This window comes from Eleutherodactylus coqui, chromosome 6, assembly GCF_035609145.1.
Source record: "Eleutherodactylus coqui strain aEleCoq1 chromosome 6, aEleCoq1.hap1, whole genome shotgun sequence".
Lineage (NCBI taxonomy): Eukaryota > Metazoa > Chordata > Amphibia > Anura > Eleutherodactylidae > Eleutherodactylus > Eleutherodactylus coqui.
The window spans coordinates 155,331,921-155,357,029 of NC_089842.1; the positions used below are offsets into that span (position 1 = coordinate 155,331,921).

At 46.0% G+C, this 25,109-nt stretch overlaps 1 protein-coding gene across 3 annotated transcripts in view; it reads left to right on the forward strand.

Moving 5' to 3' along the window:
• LOC136632822 (B2 bradykinin receptor-like) overlaps positions 1 to 22,439 on the forward strand; it is a 36,703-nt gene extending 14,264 nt beyond the window's left edge. For 2 of the 3 annotated variants that reach the window (XM_066608037.1, XM_066608040.1), the window contains one exon: positions 20,570 to 22,439. In XM_066608037.1, coding sequence (XP_066464134.1) covers positions 20,597 to 21,676 — 1,080 coding nt within the window. In that variant the 5' untranslated portion in view covers positions 20,570 to 20,596 and the 3' untranslated portion in view covers positions 21,677 to 22,439. The remainder of the gene's footprint in view (positions 1 to 20,569) is intronic. The other variant, XM_066608038.1, reaches the window with a different exon arrangement.
• Positions 22,440 to 25,109: the final 2,670 nt, after the last annotated feature.

Consider the following 25,109-nt stretch of genomic DNA (forward strand, 5'->3'; position numbering starts at 1 on the left):
AAATCGACCTTAGACTGAAGGCACATGGCTGCGCATGTGAATAGTCTCCTAGGCTGTAATGGGGGTATGTGCAGTCTGTGGAATACACAGATAACACACAGCCCAACAATACAGTTGCGTGCTTTAACCACTCGCCTATAGCTGAACAATATACACTCATTGTCAAAAAAATCTCCCCCCCTAGGAAGAGTTGTCGAATGGAATGAAACTTTCTCTGTGTGATTGTAATGTTAATATAAGTGAGTGATTACAATATCAGAGCAAAAGGATCATTTATTGCAGAAAACTGACCACTTGGAGGGAGGCTCTAGTATCCTGTTGTACCGCCTCTAGCTTGGATACAAGATGTGATACAGGCAGGCATGGCGGCTCTGGTACCCTGTTGTGCAGCCTCTAGCTTTCATACAAAATCTGATACAGGCTCTAGTACCCTGTTGTACTGCCTCTAGCTTGGATGTAAGATGTGATTTGGGCAGGCATGGAGGCTCTAGTATCCTGTTGTACCGCCTCTAGCTTGGGTACAAGATGTGATATGGGTGGGCATGGAGGCTCTAGTACCCTGTTGTACCGCCTCTAGCTTCGATACAAGATGTGATACGGTTGGGCATGGAGGCTCTAGTACCCTGTTGTACCACCTCTAGCTTGGATACAAGATGTGATACGGGCGGGCATGGAGGCTCTAGTGCCCTTTTGTACCAACTCTAACTTGGATACAAGATGTGATACGGGCGGGCATGGAGGCTCTAGTGCCCTGTTGTACCACCTCTAGCTTGGATACAAGATGTGATACGGGTTGGCATGGAAGCTCTAGTACCCTGTTGTATCACCTCTAGCTTAGATACAAGATGTGATACTGGCAGACATGACGGCTCTAGTACCCTGTTGTACTGCCTCTAGCTTGGATGTAAGATGTGATATGGGCAGGCATGGAGGCTCTAGCACCCTGGTGTACCGCCTCTAGCTTGGGTACAAGATGTGATATGGGTGGGCATGGAAGCTCTAGTACCCTGTTGTACTGCCTCTAGCTTGGATACAAGATGTGATACAGGTGGGCATGGAGGCTCTAGTACCCTGTTGTACCGCCTCTAGCTTGGGTACAAGATGTGATACAGTGTGGCACGGAGGCTCTAGTACCCTGTTGTACTGCCTCTAGCTTGGATTTAAGATGTGATACACAGGATTTACATCTGATTCTATATTTTTTGTCTGTTTCTGAAACCAAGATGCAGATCACTATGAAAAAACAAATGTGGAAATCAGTGAAAAAGTATATGTGCTGCAAACATAAAGAGTGCTGCCACCTGGATGAGTTGTGCTACAGCAGGCACAAATTTGACAATGGGCGTATTTCTACTGCTGCCTTTCCTGAGAATGGAAGGTATCCAAAATAGAAAGGAGGAAAAAACAGGAGATTCAGGATGCTGCAGGGTGAGTTGTGTCTGTAGCAAGGTGATATGGAGATGATTTATTGATGACACGTTTTTGTGCTGAAATGGCGCCTTCATCAGATCAGAAGCAACACACTGAGAAGTTTAAAAAGGGTCAGGCAGGCAAACAGCCAGGTGGATGGTGACACTGGGCTCAATTAAGATTAACCCCATCACATCACACATTATGGTCTGTTAAAGGGGTTTACAGAGTTATTTCTTTTACGTAGTGTTGGGCTCCCATGCCCAAAGCTATGTAAAAGAAATATACTCACCACAGCACCGGACTGCTGTTTTGACAGTCCAGCGCTGTGGCATCTAACAGGTGATGTGTCCTGGCCAGCTGGCCTGGTAACATCCCGTAAACTTGTCACGTAGGCCTTTAATGTAGATACCCTGAGGCATGCTTATGGGATGCCACTAATGACATCCCTGCTGGCTTTCCATCAGCTGTAGCTGTCACGTGGGTAAACACCGCATGTCACCGCTGTAGCCAATGTAAAGAAACCAGAGCATGACAGCAGTGGCAGGGGAGCAGCGCGGCATGCAGGTGAGTATAGAGGTTTTTTTTTTAAATAGCCTGTGTTCCTCTACTACCATCAATGTTTATGGTTCTTAGAAAACCCCTTTAACCCTTTCCAATCCACTGTCTGACGTCTAAACGCATTCTGATTGAAGGCTGTACAGCTTCTGATGTCGGAAGACATCCAGCAGGGTATTCTTACTGCACATTACTGGCCGCTCTGTTGTCAGGGGCCTCTCCAGCATGTCCAATACGGGCACTGAGCAAGAAATGGCTGAGTGCTTATTAGTTGCTTCATTTCAGTTCTCTGAAACACAGTTACTAGCAAGCAATTTTTTGCTCAGTGTAAACAGGAGTCGCTCAATCTTTGAAGGACTGCCTGTTCATTATGGGTACTTGTGTGTTAACTGTCACCACTTGTTCAAGAATTGAAGAGAAAACAGCGCGCCTATTTCAAGAAAAGGAATCCTTCCAAATGACAAGTTCTTCAAAAAAAAAAAAAAAGCCATCGTATGAAGCTCTAGTTCTATTCCAGGATCTTTTGGAAATGTAACACTGGGAATTGTAAGCAGCAAATTGGTCTCCGTAATAGGAAATGGCTTTCAAACTCACGTTTTGATTTAGTTACTGTTCTTTGTTTCATTTTACGCTTAGTGCTGGGAAACATTCTCTCTAAAATGGTGCGAATACGAACAGAGAATTATTGCATGGTTGACTGGAATAATTACATGATAGAGGTTTGTGTCAACAGCCTATCGCTGGTTTCACGCAGGCGATAAAACCGCAAGATTTTCACGCGATACGAGAGTGAGTGAAAATATAGAATTACGAAACCAATGATTTTCAATGGTTTCCTTTACATTTGCGATGTTTTCACTGATGCGATGATGTGAGAATAAACAATTGCGGCATGCCCTATCTTTCTGCGATGTGCAACGCAATTTTGACACAATTTTCTTGCAGCAAAATTACAATCTCCATGAAACTACCTCTGTGTGTCAACCCATATGACACTGTCTTGCAGGGATATATAACTTATACCAGCTGTGCATATATAATTATATGCAGGAGATACCCAGGATACACCAGCATGCTCCATATCACTATATACAGGATGTATCATATACAGTGGTACCTTGGGTTACGAGTCCCTTAGCCTTTTTTGACTTGCGAGCAGGCTCTCTCACAAATTTTTGCTCTGATTTACGAGCAAAAATTCGGGGTACGAGCCTGCTTGCAAGTCAAAAAACTCGCAAGCTAAGGCTCAGGGGGAAAGTCTATACTCACCCATCGCTGGCGTGTCGTCTTACCAGTGGTCTGTGGCGCTGCTGCAGGCTGTTACTCCCTCCTCCAGCAAGCTAATATTCTGATTGGTTAACTCAGCGCGGCGTCAGCCAATGAAAGCCGGCGCTGGGTTAACCAATCACAGTCATTCAATGACATCTACTATAGTATTTCACTTTTATCCGGGAGCTATTTCCAGAAGGTCAGATAGTCCTTGGATTACGTGATAGTAGCGTATTGTATGTTAGGATTTTTAGGTGTTACCTGAATATGCATTTGCCTGAGATGCCCATACGCAGTACAAAAATGTTACCTGAAACCACTATTTTTAGCAAGATCAGGCCTTGTTAACTATGTAATGTGTATGAGGGGTACAATATACTCTTCTGACAACAGATGCCCGGGGATAGAAGTTGTGGGAATGTTGGATTTCAACACGCCTTATATTTTGTTCCTGTGGAGATAAGCCACTGCCAGAGAGGTCTAGCAGTGACTTTTACCGTCTCCTCATTGAAAACACATGTATGCTCTGCCAAGCCCACTCTACATTTTAATGAGGGAGATGGGAGGGATAGCTGTTGGCTGAACGGGTCATTGGTCGCCAGCTTTCTAAAGTGTACGTGGAGATTTACTATTTTTATACTTATCCAACATCTTAATCAAATGTATAAATGAGTCTGACCTTAATGTGTAGCTAACCTTTCAAGTAGGTTTTCAGAATGAGCTGTTGTGTATGTAAATGAGACAAAACTCTATTTCTGGGCATTATATGTCTTGTATACTGTATTTTTTCCTATGTTCCCCTCTGCAGGGTGTATATCTTATTCTAAGTCCTCATGGGAATGCTAGGAGAAGCCTGGCTGCTGTGCTGTGTTCTATCATATTCAGAGAGAACTGCAGATCCTGCTATCTAAATGTCTCATAACACACATGCATTTAATCATGCTGTAGGACAGTGTAGCGCTGTAGAGATTTAATTTCTGTTGCTGAAATACAGTAAAAGTGATTTAAGATTACCTTGCAGGCAGCTTCTGTGTGGGTTTGGCCGCCTGCTGACGGGCGGGTCGGATCCGGTGGCGAGGATTCTCGCCGCGGGACCCGACCCGAGCGCCTGCAGAGAGAAGCGCGTATTCACTCGCGCCCATGGCTCCGGCTGTTTGATGTGCCGGCTTGCTGGGCAGCCGGTGCATGCGCAGACCAGAGCCTGCGGGGGGTGAGTGAGTTTCTGTGCGCGGCTCTGCGAGCCCCGAACAGAAATAGGTCATGCCGTGGTTTGTTTGCCGCGCGAAAGATTTCGCGTGGCCAAACCGCGGCCGTCTGCATAGGATTGCGTTTGTTAACGCAATCCTATACAGGCTTCCATCGGCGGAAATTCTGTGGGAAGTCCTGCCGCTGAATTTCCGCTCGTGTGCAGGCGCCCTTTCTCCTTCCCTCCCACCCCTATTATGCTCTCTACAGTTCATCGAGCATGAGTATTCATCCCCTTATACTATCATCCTTATGTCTGCTGTCAACCATTTGACAGGGGGTAGTGGACATCAAGCTAGAAGGGAGACCCGTAGTGGCCAGCACTTTAGAAACATCTTTCAGCACGAAAATGCAATTTATGGTCAATAAAGTAAATAGTACTTTTGCTAGTTATTACACTTGCTATCCTAGATGTAAGAAGTATTTGAAAAGTATTGACCATTACATTTGGTACATGCTCTGTGCAGGACCATCTGCTGACAGCTACCTATTTTATCCTAATAAGCCATAACGTTAAAATGACTGACGGGTGGATTGAATAACATTGATTCATGACACTGGCACCTGTCAAGGAGTGGGATAGGTTAGCCAGCAAGTCAACAGTCATTTATTAAATTTGATGTGTTAAAAACAGGAAAAATGGGCAAGTGTAAGTATCTGAACAACTTTTGACTAGGACCAAATTGTAACAATTGGGTCAGAGACTCTCCAAAATGTGAGGTTTTGTGGGGCATAACCGGTATGCAATGTTTAGTCAAGAAAAGAAAGCAGTCCAGCTGACCTGATGGTAATGGATGCATGGATGTGCTGGAACACAGAGCGTTCAACGAAACACAGTAAAATCCAGCATCCATACAAAAACAAACTTCAGACTTTATTTGATTCCATGTTAAAATCCAAGTACACATAGGATTATATGTATAGAGAATAGCTGTTCTGCAGGGTGTCCAGAAACTACTATTAACCTTTGAGAGGATATCTAAACTGCCCTTGTCCACATGCAAAGAGACCAGAGCAGAGGAAGCCAGAGAGAAGGAAGCTCCGCCAACAGCCCACTCCTGTTAGGCACTTTTGAGTTTTTTTCAACAAGGGTAGAAGTGCCAACTGGATTAGCCTGTGTACATGTGTTGCGGTAAGGGCAGGCGACACAGGTAACGATGTGGATATCGGGCTTACAAAAACATATATTATTATTATAACAGATGAACTCGGAGGATGAAATAGCAATTAATGATTTTGTCACTTGCACAAAGTTAAGGGCAGGCCCATTTACACTGGACGATTATCGCTAATAACTTGCTAATCAGCGATCGTTTCAGCGATAATCGGTTCATGTGAATGGGCACAGGGCACATGCATTTCGGTCACTTTTAGCTGATCATTAAAATCAAGCTCACCTAAAAATCATCGCTCACTTTTATCATTAGTTCTCCACGGGGGAGTGCTGATAGCATTGTTTCCCTGTGGAGACCAAAGGATCTGAGCGCAGATAATAGCCTCGGGCTATTCGCTGCATTCAGGTAAGGCTTCATTTGCATACATAATTGGTATTTAAGTAGCTGAGTAGCTACTTAAATACCAATTATTTTTTTGCAAAATAATCGCTCAAAGCTGTCGCTCAAACTATCCTTTGAGCGATTATCTGTTCGTGTAAATGGGCCTTTAGTCTTTAACCAACAGAAACGTCAGACAAAAGTAGGAATGGCTTTAAACGTTAAAGTGATGATATAGCAATCTTTCGGTAATCATAAAGTTGTGTAACATACCTTAAGCATAGGACAGGTGATACTTCCACCGAAGTATGAACCCAGTAAGAAATGGTCATTTACACACAGTCCGAATGTCATTTAAGTAGTAACCAATGACTTGTCCGCAACTGGTCGATGCGTATTTCTGCAATAACAGTATAAGTTCCTGGCTTGTCTCCAGTCACAGAGTTTGAAAAAGCGGACATGAAGATAGCGGCTGCCCGATCTTCCCCGAGAAGGGCATGTCCTATATTTTCTCTGTCATGGTATTCACGCTCATGTGTTTTCATCCTTAATATGTGCAATATATATATACACACACATTAACGGTGAAAACACATTATCTATATATATAAAGCTGAAAGCCCTCACTGACTCACTGACTGACTGACTGACTCACTGACTGACTTGCCAAAACTTCTCCAACTTCCCAATGTCGTAGAAACATGAAATTTGGAGCAAGCATAGATTATCTCCAAAATAGGAAAATAAATTGGGTCCCAACTCGATTATTCAATTCTAGCGCAAAAGAATTAGCGTCCAAATTTTACGTGCAGAATATAATTTTTTCACTTCCCAATGTCATAGAAACGGGAAATTTGGCACGAGCATTGATTATGTCATAAATAGGAAAAGCGAATGGGTCCCAACTCGATTATTCAATTCTAGCGCAAAAGAATTGGCGTCAAAATTTTACGTACGGAATGTAATTTCTTCACTTTCCAGTGTCATAGAAACAGGACATTTGGCACGAGCATTGATTATGTCATACATAGGAAACGCTAATGGGTCCCAACTACATTATTCAATTCTATGCGCAAAAGAATTCGCGTCCAAATTTTACGTACATAATCTAAATCTCTCACTTCCCAATGTCATAGAAACATGAAATTTGGCACAAGCATTGATTGTGTCATAAATATGAAAAGTTAATAGGTCCCAACTCGATTATTCAATTCTAAGCACAAAAGAATTAATGTCCAAATTTTATGTACGTAATCTAATTCTCTCACTTCCTGATGTCATTTTATATGAAGGAAACGTCGCATGGTTACCTCCACGTGGTGTTTCCTGGGTAACGCAGAGAACTATGCAAAATGGTGAACATATATTTTTCCTCAGTATCACTAAAGTAACCACGACTTCATAAGATTTTCCGTGTGAACACCAGATAAACACCAGTACCAAATTAACTCGGGCGAAGCCGGGTATATCAGCTAGTCTATATATATAAAGCTGAAAGCCCTCACTGACTCACTGACTCACTGACTTGCCAAAAGTTCTCCAACTTCCCGATATCGTAGAAACATGAATTTTGGCGCAAGCATAGATTATCTCCAAAATAGGAAAAGTAATTGGGTCCCAACTCGATTATTCAATTCTAGCGCAAAAGAATTGGCGTCGAAATTTTACGTACATAATCTAAATCTGTCACTTCCCAATGCCTTAGAAACTTAAAATTTGGCACGGGCATTGATTATGACATAAATAGGAAAAGCTAATGGGTCCCAACTCGATTATTCAATTCTATGCGCAAAAGAATTAGCGTCCAAATTTTACGTGCGGAATGTAATTTTTTCACTTTCCGGTGTGATAGAAACGGGAAATTTGGCATGAGCATTGATTATGTCATACATAGGAAAAGCTAATGGGTCCCAACTCAATTATTCAATTCTATGCGCAAAAGAATTAGCGTCCAAATTTTATGTACGGAATGTAATTTCTTCCCTTTCCGGTGTCATAGAAACAGGAAATTTGGCACGAGCATTGATTATATCATAAATAGGAAAAGCTAATGGGTCCCAACTCGATTATTCAATTTTATGCGCAAAAGAATTAGCGTCGAAATTTTACGTGCGGAATGCAATTGTTTCACTTTCCGGTGTCATAGAAACGTGAAATTTGGCATGAGCATTGATTATGTCATAAATAGGAAAAGCTAATGGGTCCCAAATCAATTATTCAATTCTAGCGCAACAGAATTGGCGTCGAAATTTTACGTACGGAATGTAATTTTTTCACTTTCCGGTGTCATAGAAACAGGAAATTTGGCACGAGCATTGCTTATGTCATACATAGGAAAAGCTAATGGGTCCCAACTCGATTATTCAATTCTAGCGCAAAAGAATTGGCGTCAAAATTTTACGTGCGGAATGTAATTTTTTCACTTTCCGGTGTCATAGAAACATGAAATTTGGCAGGAACATTGATTATGTCATAAATAGGAAAAGCTAATGGGTCCCAACTCGATTATTCAATTCTAGCGCAAAAGAATTGTCGTCGAAATTTTACATGCGGAAGGTCATTTTTTCACTTTCCGGTGTCATAGAAACAGGAAATTTGGCACGAGCATTGATTATGTCATAAATAGGAAAAGCGAATGGGTCCCAACTCGATTATTCAATTCTATGCGAAAAAGAATTAGCGTCCAAATTATACGTACGGAATGTAATTTTTTCACTTTCCGGTGTCATAGAAACATGAAATTTGGCACAAGCATTGATTATGTCATAAATAGGAAAAGTTCATAGGTCCCAACTCGATTATTTAATTCTAGCGCAAAAGAATTGGCGTCGAAATTTTACGTGCGGAATGTAATTTTTTCACTTTCCGGTGTCATAGAAACAGGAAATTTGGCACTAGCATTGATTATGTCATAAATAGGAAAAGCTAATGGGTCCCAACTCCATTATTCAATTCTATGCGCAAAAGAATTAGCGTCCAAATTTTACGTACGGAATGTAATTTTTTCACTTTCCGGTGTCATAGAAACGTGAAATTTGGCACAAGCATTGATTATGTCATAAATAGGAAACGCTAATGGGTCCCAACTCGATTATTCAATTCTAGCGAAAAGAATTGGCGTCAAAATTTTACTTGACGTTCTTTTAGGCCCCATAACACACATGTAGAATTCTTGAGCGCTCAAAACCATGGAAAACCCCCACAAATGACCCCATTTTGAAAACTAGACCCCTTAAGGAATTTATCTAGGGGTGTACTGCATATTTTGACCCCACAGTTTTTGAATGAATTCAAGCCAAGCAAAAGGAAATAATTGTGATTTTGGTTTTTTTGGCAGTTCTGTCATTTTAAAAACAGCTTTTTTTGTACAGCACACATATGAAGGAAGACTTGCACCCCAAAATGGATACCCCTGTTTGTGCTGTTTTCAGAAACATACCCATTGTGGCCCTAATCTTATGTCTGGATGCACAACGGGGCCCAAAATGAAAGGAGTAATCGGTGGCTTTCAGAACATAGATTTAGCTTGAAGTCCTTTTAGGCCCCATTGCCCACATGTAGAGTTCTTGAGCGCCCAAAACCATAGAGAACCCCCACAAGTTACCCCATTTTGAAAACTAGACACCTTAACGAATTTATCTAGGGGTGTACTGCGTATATTGACCCCACAGTTTTTGAATAAATTCAAGCAAAGCAAAAGGAAAAAAATGGGATTTTTGTTTTTTTGGCAATTCTGTCATTTTAAAAACAGCTTTTTTTGTACAGCACACATATGAAGGAAGACTTGCACCCCAAAATGGATACCCCTGTTTGTACTGTTTTCAGAAACATACCCATTGTGGCCCTAATATTATGTCCGCATGCACAACGGGGCCCAAAATGAAAGGAGTAATCGGTGGCTTTCAGAACATAAATTTTGCTTGAAGTCCTTTTAGGCGCCATTGCCCACTTGTAGAGTTCTTGAGCGCCATTGCCCACTTGTAGAGAACCCCCACAAATGACCCCATTTTGAAAACGAATTTATCTAGGGGTGTACTGTGTATTTTAACCCTACAATTTTTGAATAGATCTAAGCAAAGCAGTAAGAAAAAATTACGATTTTCATTTTTTGGGCTATTGCGTCAATTTAAAAACAGTTTTTTTTGTACAGCACACATATAAATGACAACTTTCACCCCAAAATGGATACCCCTGTTTGTCCCGTGTTCAAAAAAATACCCATTGTGGCCCTCATCAACTTACAGGGCCCATGGCAAGGCCTACAATGAAAGGAATACCCGTTGGATTTCAGGGTACAACTGAATAAATTTCAGGCCCCATTGCCCACTTATAGAGCCATTGAGCGGCCAAAACTATAAAGAACCCCCTCAAATGACCCCATTTTGAAAACTAACAAATTCATCTAGGGGTGTACTGCATATTTTGACCCCACAGTATTTGAATAAATCTAAGCAAAGCAGAAGGAAAAAGTTACGATTTTCCATTTTTTCTGGCAATTTTTTAAATTTAAAAACAGTTTTTTTGTACAGTGTACATAGGAATGAAGACATTCACCCCAGAATGGATACCCCTGTTTGTCCCGTGTTCAGAAATATACCCATTGTGGCCCTAATCTACTTACAGGACCCATGGCAAGGCCTATAAAGGAGGGAACATCCGTTGGATTTCAGGGCACAACTGAATACATTCAAGGCCCCATTGTTATTTGTACGGAATAAAAATTGACTCCCTAAAAATTTTCCCCCCTCTCCCACACACTTTGCGCCCTTTTCGGCGGTCGCAAATCTTAGATAAAAGTAATAATTAGAGATGAGCGAGCACCAAAATGCTCGGGTGCTCGTTACTCGAGATGAATTTTTCGCGATGCTCGAGGGTTCGTTTCGAGTAACGAAACCCATTGAAGTCAATGGGCGACTCAAGCATTTTTGTATATCGCCGATGCTCGCTAAGGTTTTCATTTGTGAAAATCTGGGCAATTCAAGAAAGTGATGGGAACGACACAGAAATGGATAGGGCAGGCGAGGGGCTACATGTTGGGCTGCATCTCAAGTTCTCAGGTCCCACTATTAAGCCACAATAGCGGCAAGAGTGGGCCCCCCCCCCCAACAACTTTAACATCTGAAAAGCCCTCATTAGCAATGCATAGCTTAGCTAAGCACCACACTACCTCCAACAAAGCACAATCACTGCCTGCATGACACTCCGCTGCCACTTCTCCTGGGTTACATGCTGCCCAACCCCCCCTGCACGACCCAGTGTCCACAGCGCACACCAAACTGTCCCTGCCCAGCCTTCAGCTGCCCTCATGCCACGCCACCCTCATGTCTATTTATAAGTGCGTCTGCCAGAGGAAAAGCAGGCACACACTGCAGAGGGTTGGCACGGCTAGGCAGCGACCCTCTTTAAAAGGGGCGGGGCGATAGTCCACAATGCTGTACAGAAGCAATGAGAAATCCAATCCTGTGCCACCTCCATCAGGAGCTGCACACGTGGGCATAGCAATGGGGAACCTATGTGCCACACACTATTCATTTTGTCAAGGTGTCTGCATGCCCCAGTCAGACCGCGTTTTTTTATATATAGTCACAGGCAGGTACAACTCCGCAATGGGAATTCCGTGTGCACCCACAGCATGGGTGGCTCCCTGGAACCCACCGGCGGTACATAAAAATATCCCATTGCAGTGCCCAACACAGCTGAGGTAGTAATGTCATGTTTAATGCAGGTGGGCTTCGGTCACACTGCATGCCCCAGTCAGACTGGGGTTCTTTAGAAGTGGACACATGTAGTTACAACTCCCTGTGCACCCACAGCATGGGTGGCTCCCTGGAACCCACCGGCGGTACATAAATATATCCCATTGCATTGCCCAACACAGCTGAGGTAGTAATGTCGTGCTTAATGCAGGTGGGCTTCGGCCCACACTGCATGCCCCAGTCAGACTGGGGTTCTTTAGAAGTGGACACATGTAGTTACAACTCCCTGTGCACCCACAGCATGGGTGGCTCCCTGGAACCCACCGGCGGTACATAAATATATCCCATTGCATTGCCCAACACAGCTGAAGTAGTAATGTCGTGCTTAATGCAGGTGGGCTTCGGCCCACACTGCATGCCCCAGTCAGACTGGGGTTCTTTAGAAGTGGACACATGTAGTTACAACTCCCTGTGGACCCACAGCATGGGTGGGTGCCAGGAAGCCACCTGCGGTACATAAATATATCCCATTGCATTGCCCAACACAGCTGAGGTAGTAATGTCGTGCTTAATGCAGGTGGGCTTCGGCCCACACTGCATGCCCCAGTCAGACTGGGGTTCTTTAGAAGTGGACACATGTAGTTACAACTCCCTGTGCACCCACAGCATGGGTGGCTCCCTGGAACCCACCGGCGGTACATAAATATATCCCATTGCATTGCCCAACACAGCTGAGGTAGTAATGTCGTGCTTTATGCAGGTGGGCTTCGGCCCACACTGCATGCCCCAGTCAGACTGGGGTTCTTTAGAAGTGGACACATGTAGTTACAACTCCCTGTGGACCCACAGCATGGGTGGGTGCCAGGAAGCCACCGGCGGTACATAAAAATATCCCATTGCATTGCCCAACACAGCCGATGTAACGTCAGCTGTAATGCAGGTGGGCTAAAAATTCATTTGATTACAGTGTAGGCGAGGGCCCACAAAAATAGCTGTATCAACAGTACTAATGTACATCAGAAAAATTGGCCATGGCCAACCAAGAGGGCAGGTGAAACCCATTAATCGCTTTGGTTAATGTGGCTTAATTGGTAACTAGGCCTGGAGGCAGCCCAGTTAAAATAAAAATTGGTGGAGGTGAAAGTTTCAACGCTTTAATGAGCATTGAAACGTATAAAAATTGTTTAGAAAAATTATATGACTGAGCCTTGTGGGCCTAAGAAAAATTGCCCGTTCGGCGTGATTATGTGAGGTTTCAGGAGGAGGAGCAGGAGGAGGAGGAGGAATATTATACACAGATTCATGAAACGAAAAGGTCCACGTTTTTGATGGGGATACAGAACGATGCTTCCATCTGCGGGTGCAGCCTACCTATTGCTTAGGTATCGCTGCTGTCCGCTGATGGAGAAGAGAAATCTGGGGAAATCCAGGCTTTGTTTATCTTGATGAGTGTTAGCCTGTCGGCACTGTCGGTTGACAGGCGGGTACGCTTATCTGTGATGATTCCCCCAGCCGCACTAAACACCCTCTCTGACAAGACGCTAGCCGCAGGACAAGCAAGCACCTCCAGGGCATACAGCGCGAGTTCAGGCCACGTGTCCAGCTTCGACACCCAGTAGTTGTAGGGGGCAGAGGCGTCACGGAGGACGGTCGTGCGATCGGCTACGTACTCCCTAACCATCCTTTTACAGTGCTCCCGCCGACTCAGCCGTGACTGGGGAGCGGTGACACAGTCTTGCTGGGGAGCCATAAAGCTGTCAAGGGCCTTAAAGAGTGTTGGCCTGCCTGTGCTGTACATGCTGCCTGATCTCCGCGCCTCCCCTGCTACCTGGCCCTCGGAACTGCGCCTTCGGCCACTAGCGCTGTCGGATGGGAATTTTACCATCAGTTTGTCCGCCAGGGTCCTGTGGTATAGCAACACTCTCGAACCCCTTTCCTCTTCGGGTATGAGAGTGGAAAGGTTCTCCTTATACAGTGGGTCGAGCAGTGTGTACACCCAGTAATCCGTAGTGGCTAGAATGCGTGTAACGCGAGGGTCACGAGAAAGGCATCCTAACATGAAGTCAGCCATGTGTGCCAGGGTACCTGTACGCAACACATGGCTGTCCTCACTAGGAAGATCACTTTCAGGATCCTCCTCCTCCTCCTCAGGCCATACACGCTGAAAGGATGACAGGCCAGCAGCATGTGTACCCTCACCAGTGGGCCAAGCTGTCTCTTCCCCATCCTCCTCATCTTCCTCCTCCTCCTCACCGCGCTGCGATATAGACAGGAGGGTGCTCTGACTATCCAGCGACATACTGCCTTCCCCCGGCTCTGTTTCCGAGTGCAAAGCGTCTGCCTTTATGCTTTGCAGAGAACTTCTCAAGAGGCATAGCAGAGGAATGGTGACGCTAATGATTGCAGCATCGCCGCTCACCACCTGGGTAGACTCCTCAAACTTTCCAAGGACCTGGCAGATGTCTGCCAACCAGGCCCACTCTTCTGAAAATAATTGAGGAGGCTGACTCCCACTGCGCCGCCCATGTTGGAGTTGGTATTCCACTATAGCTCTACGCTGCTCATAGAGCCTGGCCAACATGTGGAGCGTAGAGTTCCACCGTGTGGGCACGTCGCACAGCAGTCGTGCATTGGCAGATTAAACCGATGTTGCAGGGTGCGCAGGGTGGCAGCATCCGTGTGGGACTTGCGGAAATGTGCGCAGAGCCGGCGCACCTTTCCGAGCAGGTCTGACAAGCGTGGGTAGCTTTTCAGAAAGCGCTGAACCACCAAATTAAAGACGTGGGCCAGGCATGGCACGTGCGTGAGGCTGCCGAGCTGCAGAGCCGCCACCAGGTTACGGCCGTTGTCACACACGACCATGCCCGGTTGGAGGCTCAGCGGCGCAAGCCAGCGGTCGGTCTGCTCTGTCAGACCCTGCAGCAGTTCGTGGGCCGTGTGCCTCCTATCTCCTAAGCTGAGTAGTTTCAGCATGGCCTGCTGACGCTTGCCCACCGCTGTGCTGCCACGACGCGCGACACCGACTGCTGCCGACGTACTGCTGCTGCTGACACATCTTGATTGCGAGACAGAGGTTGCGTTCGAGGAGGAGGAGGAGGAGGAGGGTGGCTTAGTGGAGGAAGCATACACCGCCGCAGATACCACCACCGAGCTGTGGCCCGCAATTCTGGGGGTGGGTAGGACGTGAGCGGTCCCAGGCTCTGACTCTGTCCCAGCCTCCACTAAATTCACCCAATGTGCCGTCAGGGAGATATAGTGGCCCTGCCCGCCTGTGCTTGTCCACGTGTCCGTTGTTAAGTGGACCTTGGCAGTAACCGCGTTGGTGAGGGCGCGTACAATGTTGCGGGAGACGTGGTCATGCAGGGCTGGGACGGCACATCGGGAAAAGTAGTGGCGACTGGGAACTGAGTAGCGCGGGGCCGCCACCGCCATCATACTTTTGAAGGACTCCGTTTCCACAACCCTATACGGCAGCATCTCCAGGCTGATAAATTTGGCTATGTGCACGTTTAACGCTTGAGCGTGCGAGTGCGTGGCGGCGTACTTGCGCTTGCGCTCAAACACTTGCACTAGCGACGGCTGGACGCTGCGCTGACAGACATTGCTGGATGGGGCCGATGACATCGGAGGTGAGGGTGTGGGTGCAGGCCAGGAGACGGTAGTGCCTGTGTCCTCAGAGCGGGGTTGGATCTCAGTGGCAGGTTGGGGCACAGGGGGAGAGGCAGCGGTGCAAACCGGAGGCGGTGAACGGCCTTCGTCCCACCTTGTGGGGTGCTTGGCCATCATATGTCTGCGCATGCTGGTGGTGGTGAGGCTGGTGGTGGTGGCTCCCCGGCTGATCTTGGCGCGACAAAGGTTGCACACCACTGTTCGTCGGTCGTCTGCACTCTCAGTGAAAAACTGCCAGACCTTTGAGCACCTCGGCCTTTGCAGGGTGGCATGGCGCGAGGGGGCGCTTTGGGAAACAGTTGGTGGATTATTCGGTCTGGCCCTGCCTCTACCCCTGGACACCGCACTGCCTCTTGCAACCTGCCCTGCTGCTGCCCTTGCCTCCCCCTCTGAAGACCTGTCCTCAGTAGGCGTAGCAAACCAGGTGGGGTCAGTCACCTCATCGTCCTCCTACTGCTCTTCCTGAGAATCCTCGGTGCGCTCCTCCCTCGGACTTAATGCCCTTACTACTACCTCACTGATAGACAACTGTGTCTCATCGTCATCGGCCTCCTCACCCACTGAAAGGTCTTGAGACAGTTGCCGAAAGTCCCCAGCCTCATCCCCCGGACCCCGGGAACTTTGCAATGGTTGGGCATCAGTCACGATAAACTCCTCTGGTGGGAGAGGAACCACTGCTGCCCAATCTGAGCAGGGGCCCGAGAACAGTTCCTGGGAGTCTGCCCGCTCCTCAGAATGTCTCATTTTCATGGAGTGAGGAGGCTGGGAGGAAGGAGGAGCAGCAGCCAGAGGATTCTGAGTTGCAGCAGTGGACGGCGCAGAACTCTGGGTGGACGATAGGTTGCTGGAAGCACTTTCTGCCATCCACGACAGGACCTGCTCACACTGCTCATTTTCTAATAAGGGTCTACCGCGTGGACCCATTAAATGTGCTATGAATGTGGGGACGCCAGAAACGTGCCTCTCTCCTAATCCCGCAGCGGTCGGCTGCGATACACCAGGATCAGGAGCTCGGCCTGTGCCCACACCCGGACTAGGGCCTCCGCGTCCTCGGCCGCGCCCACGTCCTCTAGGCCTTCCCCTACCCCTCAGCATGCTGTATTACCCGGAATGCAGAAACACAACACTGTAATTAAATGTGCTGCTTATTGGCCTGTGGTTTGAGGCTGAGTACGCTTACGGAACACCAGGAAATAATTTGGCGCAAGCCTGCTGTAACACTTAGCTGGCTGCGTATTTATTTGGAGAAATTTTACCCCCAGCACACACGGACCCACGACACTGAGCAGAGTGACAGGCAGGCCAAATAGATTTTTTTCAAATCTTTTTTTGCAAAAGGACCACTGCGTATATTCAATCTATAAGATGTCTTCTGTCCCTGCCTACACAATTCTGTCCCTGGACTGTGTGACGGAACTGCAGTGTTGCACTGTTATTAAAGGGGTTGTCCCGCGGCAGCAAGTGGGTCTATACACTTCTGTATGGCCATATTAATGCACTTTGTAATGTACATTGTGCATTAATTATGAGCCATACAGAAGTTATCAAAAGTTATTCACTTACCTGTTCCGTTGCTGGCGTCCTCGTCTCCATGGTTGCCGTCTAATTTTCGCCGTCTAATGGCCAAATTAGACGCGCTTGCGCAGTCCGGGTCTTCTGCTTTTCTCAATGGGGCTCCGTGTAGCTCCGTGTAGCTCCGCCCCGTCACGTACCGATTCCAGCCAATCAGGAGGCTGGAATCAGCAATGGACCGCACAGAAGCCCTGCGGTCCACCGAGGGAGAAGATGCCGGCGGCCATCTTCACCGGGTAAGTAAGAAGTCACCGGAGCGCGGGGATTCAGGTAAGCGCTGTCCGGTGTTCTTTTTTAACCCCTGCATCAGGGTTGTCTCGCGCGGAACGGGGGGGGGGGGGGGGTTGTGCGGGACAACCCCTTTAAGTGCAACAGAGCTGTGATTTCAGAGGCAGGAAATAATTTTGCGCAAGCCTGCTGTAACACTTAGCTGGCTGCGTATTTATTTGGAGAAATTTTACCCCCAGCACACACGGACCTACAACACTGAGCAGAGTGACAGGCAGGCCAAATAGATTTTTTTCAAATCTTTTTTTGCAAAAGGACCACTGCATATATTCAATCTATAAGATGTCTTCTGGCCCTGCCTACACAATTCTGTCCCTGATGTGTGTGACGGAACTGCAGTGTTGCACTGTTATTAAGTGCAACACAGCGGTGATTTCAGAGGCAGGAAATAATTTGGCGCAAGCCTACTGTAACACTTAGCTGGCTGCGTATTTATTTGGAGAAATTTTACCCCCAGCACACACGGACCCACAACACTGAGCAGAGTGACAGGCAGGCCAAATAGATTTTTTTCAAATCTTTTTTTGCAAAAGGACCACTGCGTATATTCAATCTATAAGATGTCTTCTGGCCCTGCCTACACAATTCTGTCCCTGTAGTATTACTGCAGGGCGCAATGCTCTGCACGGCCGATATACCAAAAAAAAAAAAAGTGCAACATTGCTAACAGCAGCCTCCACAGTACTGCACACGGTTAGATGTGGCCCTAAGAAGGACCGTTGGGGTTCTTGAAGCCTGCACTAACTCCTAACACTCTCCCTATAGCAGCTCCGGCACCAATAGCACTGTCCCTCAGCTATCTCACAACGCATCTGAGGCGAGCCGCGGGAGGGGCCGATTTTTATACTCGGGTGACACCTGATCTCCCCAGCCACTCACTGCAGGGGGGTGGTATAGGGCTTAAACGTCGCAGGGGGGAGTTGTAATGCCTTCCCTGTCTTTCAATTGGCCAGAAAAGCGCGCTAACGTCTCAGAGAGGAAAGTGAAAGTAACTCAAACATCGCGTGGTACTCGTTACAAGTAACGAGCATCTCGAACACGCTAATACTCGAATATCAAGCTCGGATGAGTAAGTTCGCTCATCTCTAGTAATAATGTGAAATGTGTGGTATTTCCGAAGACAGGGGTAATTACAGAGGCTGGTTGGAATGGGCCCATGGGGCAATAAAACCGTGTATCCCTCCTCCTCTCATGCTTTTTGGGGGTCATTTCTTGACCTCAGTGGCGGGTATGGGGTGTAAAAAGTGGCGTTCCATGAGTCTCCGTAAGCTTGATGAGGTGCGGTGGTCTCACACAGAAGGCGCTCAACAAGCTGCTCCTGGAACTCCATGAAGGCGAGCGTTCCCGGGGCTTCTTGTAAAATACGTATTACAGGTAGCGGTCTGAATAACACCAGTCTCGCGCAACCGTAGGCGGAATCCGCTTGCGGAGGCCCGCAGCGGATCCCATCTGTGAGCCCGGTTGTGACCCTGCGTACGGCCGCGTAATGTACTGCGTACTTACACAGGCGGTCATGCGCAGTACACCTTTTTTGTTGTTTGTATTTCCTGCACCGTCACTTAGCGATGACGCGGGTACCCGCAGCCCGTATACAACGTAGTTGCATATGGGCTGCGGGTATATCCGCGACCATCGAGCACAATAGGCTCTATGTTGCGGATATCCGCGGTAAAATAGAACCTGCTGCGTTCTCTTTTCTGCGAGTGGATTACACAATTCCAACTCGCTAATGTGGGCGGAATTGTGTAATCCAATGCGATTGATCTGCATATTAGCGCGGATCAGACGCATGCGGAATTCGTAATTCCTATCCGGTCATGTGAGACCGACCTATGTTAGAGCGCTACTTTTTTATTACGTGAAGTCAACCGCTCAACGAGGCCACCTGTCACTGCTCCAGGCTCTTGGCGACCGTTGGTCGCTGAGAGCAAGGAGATTTAAAATTTCTTGGGCTCCCCAACTCCTGCGCATGTGTCTGGCTTTTTGCCGGCAATCGCATGTGCAGAATTCGGGAAGGTTCACGAAGGAGGGTCGCGTCGGCGTGCAAATACGCAAGTCTCTGGAAAAAAGTTTCATCTCCTCTCACTGATCGCATCGGTGAGGGGAGATGAAACTTCAAATTTTTTTTTAAACTTTTACGTGATCGCCATTATTGGATAACGGCGAACACGTGACCAGAAACCGCTCACCGTGGCCCCCCGTGAAATCTGCAGGCTCTTGGCTACGTTTTGTAGCCAGGAGCAGGGAGAATTTAAATTATCCTGGCAATCCACAGCTTTTGCGCATGCGTCCGCCATTTTGGCAACGGGCGTGTGCGCAGAAGCTGGGGTAAGGTCCGTGGATAAATTCGGGAGCCTTATGTACGTACTTTCATCCTCCTTTTTTAACTTTTTAAAAACTTTTTAAAACTTTTTTTACTTTTTTTTATTTTTTACTTTTTACACATTTTTTTTTTAACTTTACATGATAACTGCTATCCATTGGATGACAGTGATCATGTCCCCAGTGATATCCCTCTGCTCCTGGCTACACATGGCAGCCAGGAGCAGAGGGATTTTGAATTTCCTGGGGCTTGAGCCGCTCTGTGCACGCGCCCGATGTCAATCATCGGGCGCGCATGTGCAGAGGGGGACTTCGGGTCCCGGAACACCAGGGACATCGGCGGACCTAAGGTGAGTATTTTCACCTCCCCTCATGTATCCGATCCATGAGGGGAGGTTAAACTTTACTTTTTTAAAAACTTTTTTGCACTTTTCCACGATCGCTGGTCCCCGCTGACATCTCCTGCGGCTTCGGGCCTTCTGCACATGCGGCTGACGTAATTCCGCCTGGCGCGCATGCGCAGAAGACCGGCTTCGGGGCCCAGAGCAGCTGGAGAGCGGGGAGCAGTGCGGCGGACCTGGGTGAGTAATTTCAGCTGCCCTGATGGATCCGATCCATCAGGGCAGCTGAATCTTTAACTTTTTTTGCACTTTTTAAAACTTTTATGCGATCGACGCTATCGATTGGATAGCGCTGATCGCATTGCCGAGGAAGACTGCCCGCAGCCCGGGATGACAGCTCCATGCTGTTGGCTACCTGCGGGCACCGACAGCATGGAGCTGTCACGTCCAGAGCCCGAGGGGCTTTTTTCTCGGTAGGACGCATGTTTTCAGTCCTCAGAGAATAAAGCCCACTTCGGGAGGACGTAAAAAGGCTATCGCCCGGTCGTTAAGGGGTTAATATCCATGGTAATTTTTTGATGTTCTTTGTTTAAATATACATTTAGGAATTGAGATCAATGTGTCTTTGCTATTGAGGATCAATTGCACTGTACTAAGGACAATATTGGCTGAAATAATAAAATTCAATTTATTTCTGTGCTTTCAGCAGGAGTCTAGGCATAACGAAGACAAGATGATGAGTGAAGAATTCAACGCAACAAGGATCTTTTTAGCCAGCACAAGAGAACCTCCACAAAATGTATGCATGAGCATGGACCAATTTCAGTGGCTCTCTACCTACCAGCCCCCATACATGTGGTTCATATTCGTCTTGGGCTTCATAGAAAACTTGTTTGTCATCTCAGTCTTTATCCTTCATAAGAATCGTTGCACAGTTGCTGAGATCTACCTGGGCAATATGGTATTTTCAGACTTGATTTTAGTCAGCAGCTTACCATTCTGGGCCACAACTCTCTCCAACAATTTCTACTGGCCTTTTGGAAGCTTCTTGTGTAAGGCTATCAGCTCTATGGTTCAAATTAACGTTTACAGCAGCATCTACTTCCTTATGATGGTTAGTGTTGACCGATATTTGGCTCTGGTGAAGACAATGTCCATTGGTCGCTTGAGAAGACCTAGGTGGGCAAAGGTAAACTGTGCAACCATCTGGATATTTGCAACTCTGTTAACCTCGCCCACCATGGTGCTACGAAGGGCAATGTTCAACGAATTCCTTAATACCACTGCCTGTTTAGCACAACAAGTTCCAGGCTGGAATCTTGCCACAAAAATCAACCTGAATATTCTTGGCTTCCTGGTCCCATTGGTCATCATTGCCTTCTGCACATTTCAAATTATTAGTGTCTTGAGGAACAATGCCATGCAACAGTTCAAGGAAGTCAACAAGGAGAAAAAGGCTACTTGGTTGGTCTTGGCCGTACTCTTGGTCTTCATAGTGTGCTGGCTGCCTTTCCATATTTCCACCTTTTTGGATATCATGGAAGATTTCAATGTCTTTCCTCCATGTACAGTAGATTCTTTTAATCATGTTTTTACCCAAATCTCCACTTACATTGCCTATAGTAACAGCTGCATCAATCCAGTCATGTACATCATGGTTGGGAATCACTTTAGGAAAAAAGCCAAAGAGGTGTACACTCGTCTTCTATGCAGAGGATCTGAAAGAAGGAAGTTATCCTTCCCAACAGTTGAATCTACCAATTTATCACAGATTTCTTCTTCAATGGAAAGAAAGAATAAATCGATTGCTTGAATCTCTAATTGCAACTTTCTGGCTTGAATGTTTTTAGCCCAGCATATTGAATTTATATTTATTTGATGTTGGTGAAGATATAAGAATATAATCTTGTAGGGCAGTTGCCTTCTTTGTATGTAGCTCACATTTTAACCCCTTAAGTTAACGTTTTTTTTTTACATTTTTGGATTTTTCTCCCCACTTAAAAAAAAAAAAAAAATCATAACTCTTATATTTATCCACCAGTGTAGATGTCTTAGGACTTGCTTTTTGTGGGATGAGTGGTATTTTTCAATTGTAGTATGTAATGTACCATATAATGTACTAAAAAACTTTTTTAAAATTTTAAGTGGCGTGAAATGGAAAAGAAAACTCAATTCTGCCATCTTTCGGAGGGTTTTGCTTCTACTGTGTACACACTGCAGCAAAAATGACATGATAACTTTATTCTATGGGCCAGTACTACAATGCCATATTTATATAGGCTTTGATATTTTTTTTGCTGTAATACTTTAAAAAAAAAAAGAAACATCTTTAGAAAAAATTTTAATCTTCTGATGGTTATATTAGATTTTTGAGGACTTGCTTTTTACGGGATGCCCTGGAGTTTCTGTCGGTACCATTCTGGAGTACATATCACTTTTTGATTGCATTTTATACATTTTTTTCTTAGAGACTGGGTGACCAAAAAAGCGCAAATCTGACATTATGTATTTTAATCTGACAACATTCACCATGTGGGACAAATAGTGCAGTGCTTTGATAGATGGGACTTTTACAGATACAGTGATACCACATATTTTTGGTTTTTTATTTAGATGATTTTTATTATAAATATAGCAAAGGGGTTTAAAAAATCCCTTTTATTACCCTATTATTAATTATTAATACAAGTTTTTTAGACTGATTTTTAATTTTTTTTAAATCTTCCTAGGGAACATAGCTTGCAATGGTTTTATTGCTCTTGCAGTGTTTTGTAGTATTACATAATATCATGACCTAATGGGCAATCTATCAAGTCATGCCACAGGTAGCCGTTTGGGACCTCTGAACTGTGGTCGGGGTTACTTAAATGCCTCTGTCAGAATTGATAACGGCATTTAAAGGGTTAACAGCCAAAATGATCAAGAAGTACAAATCGCAGATGTTGCAAAAAAACAGCTGGCAACCACATTGTATGGAATTGGATCAGCTCCCGATCCCCCTCCATACAAACCCTGAACCTGCATGTAGTAACTATATGTCATGGAGTGTTAAGGGGTTAAAGACTATCATTAGAACATTTGATCAGAAGAACTGTTCAGTTCAAGGAAACCCTAAATGCTCGGCACTGCTTTGTGATTTCTGTTACTGGAAATCTTTGACCCAATTCCCAAATGTAAAGGATTTCTATAAAACCCAAGATTGCAATGTTGTGTTGGAGGTCTTTAGTAACAAAAAACACACTTCAGTCTGTTTACACATTAATATCTTCAGTAAAATTGCATAACTGTTCTGTATATTAACCACATAAAAATGCAAGGCTTGTAGAGCATGTTATGTACAAACCTTGTGGGTCCATCTGCCACATCCAGATGACTATTATTGTAAGGGCTCTTTCACACGGCCATAGGTGTTTTTATACACGCACTCCGGCACCATAAGAACGGGTGCACAAATCTAACGTTTGTGTAACTGTTCAGACGGCCCAGGCCCGGTGCATATACCCCGAGGCTGCAATGCCGTTGGACAGGGAGAGACAGCTCTTTTAAGCTGTCTCCCCCTTTCCTCCCCCTCACTAGCTCTCCTCCTGTCTCCTCCCCTCCGGCTGTTTGCAATGGGAGAGGGCAGGATGGGGCGGGGCTAAGCTCCCATCCCCTCCCCACCGCTTGTCAGGAGCCAGCAATAGGAGGGGGCGGAGCTTAGCACCCTCCCATTGCAAACAGCTGGAGGGGAGAAGGGAAGAGGAGAGAAGAAGGGAGTTTAGCAGTCACGCTGCTAAACTCCCTTCCACCTCCCTTCTCTGGCTACTGTCATAGGCTCCTATAGGGGTCTATGCAGAGGCCGAAGTATTCTGGGCAGAAAAATAGTTCCAGGACTATCCTTGCTGCCCGGCGTATATTGGCCGGCTGATATACACTCGTGTGAATAAGTCCTAAGATACCGGTTTCTCAGAAAATAAGCCCTGGCCCTATTTTAAGGGGCTGGAAATATAAGTCCTCCCCTGAAAATAAGCCCAAATTGAAAAAACCATCAATACTCACCTAACCGGCAGCGTCTGAGAACCAGGAGAGCAGTGTCCTTTAGGCCGATAGAGCGGAGCATAGTGAGAAGGAAGTCATGGTTGATAATGTCAAATGCAGCACAGAGGTCAAGGAGGATAAGTAGGGAGTAGTCGCCTCTAGATTTTGCCATCATCAGGTCATTTGATACTTTTGTGAGGGCGGTTTCGGTCAAGTGTAGAGGGCGGAAACCATACTGGAGAGGGTTGAGGAAAGAGTTCTCAGAGAGAAAACGTGTGAGACGAGAGTAGACCAAGCGTTCTAGTAATATGGAGATGAAGGGGAGGATTGAAACAGGTCGGTAGTTGGCAGTGTTGGTTGGCTCTAGGGTTGTTGTTTTTTTTAGCAGAGGGCATATGATGGAGTGTTTGAATGAGGAGGGGTGGATGCCAGAGGTTAGGGAGAGGTTGCAGATTGGTAGTATACTGCAGGTTGCAGTATAAAGTACCTACCTATACCATAAAAAGCACCCATCTGTGTTGTCCCCTGCTCCTCCCTTTATCATATATAGCCTTGACCTACAAAGTATCCTAACATTTATTGGCATAATGTACAGCATCTACCTACATGATATACAACACTTACTAATATAATATACAGCATCTATCTATACAGTAGACAACGCCTACTGTACCTATGTAACTTCTATCTCCTCACTATACAGTATCCTCACATCTTATTACATACAGCCCCTCACTATAAAGTATCCTAACTAGAGATGAGCGAACGTACTCGTCCGAGCTTGATATTCGTGCGAATATTAGGGTGTTCGGGATGCTCGTTACTCGTAACGAGCACCACGCGGTGTTCTGGTTACTTTCAGTTTCCTCTCTGAGACGTTAGCGCGCTTTTCTGGCCAATTGAAAGACAGGGAAGGCATTACAACTTCCCCCTGTGACGTTCAAGCCCTATACCACCCCCCTGCTGTGAGTGGCTGGGGCGATCAGATGTCACCCGAGTATAAAAGTCGGCCCCTCCCGCGGCTCGCCACACATGCCTTGTGAGTTAGCTGAGGGAAAGTACTATCGTGCTGGTGCTGCTGTAGGGAGAGCGTTAGGAGTCAGTGTAGGCTTCAAGAACCCCAAAGGTCCTTCTTAGGGCCACATCTACCTGTGTGCAGGCTGCTGCTAGCAGTGTTTTTTTTTTTTTCTTTCTCAAAATCGGCAGTGCAGAGCATTGCACCCGGCATT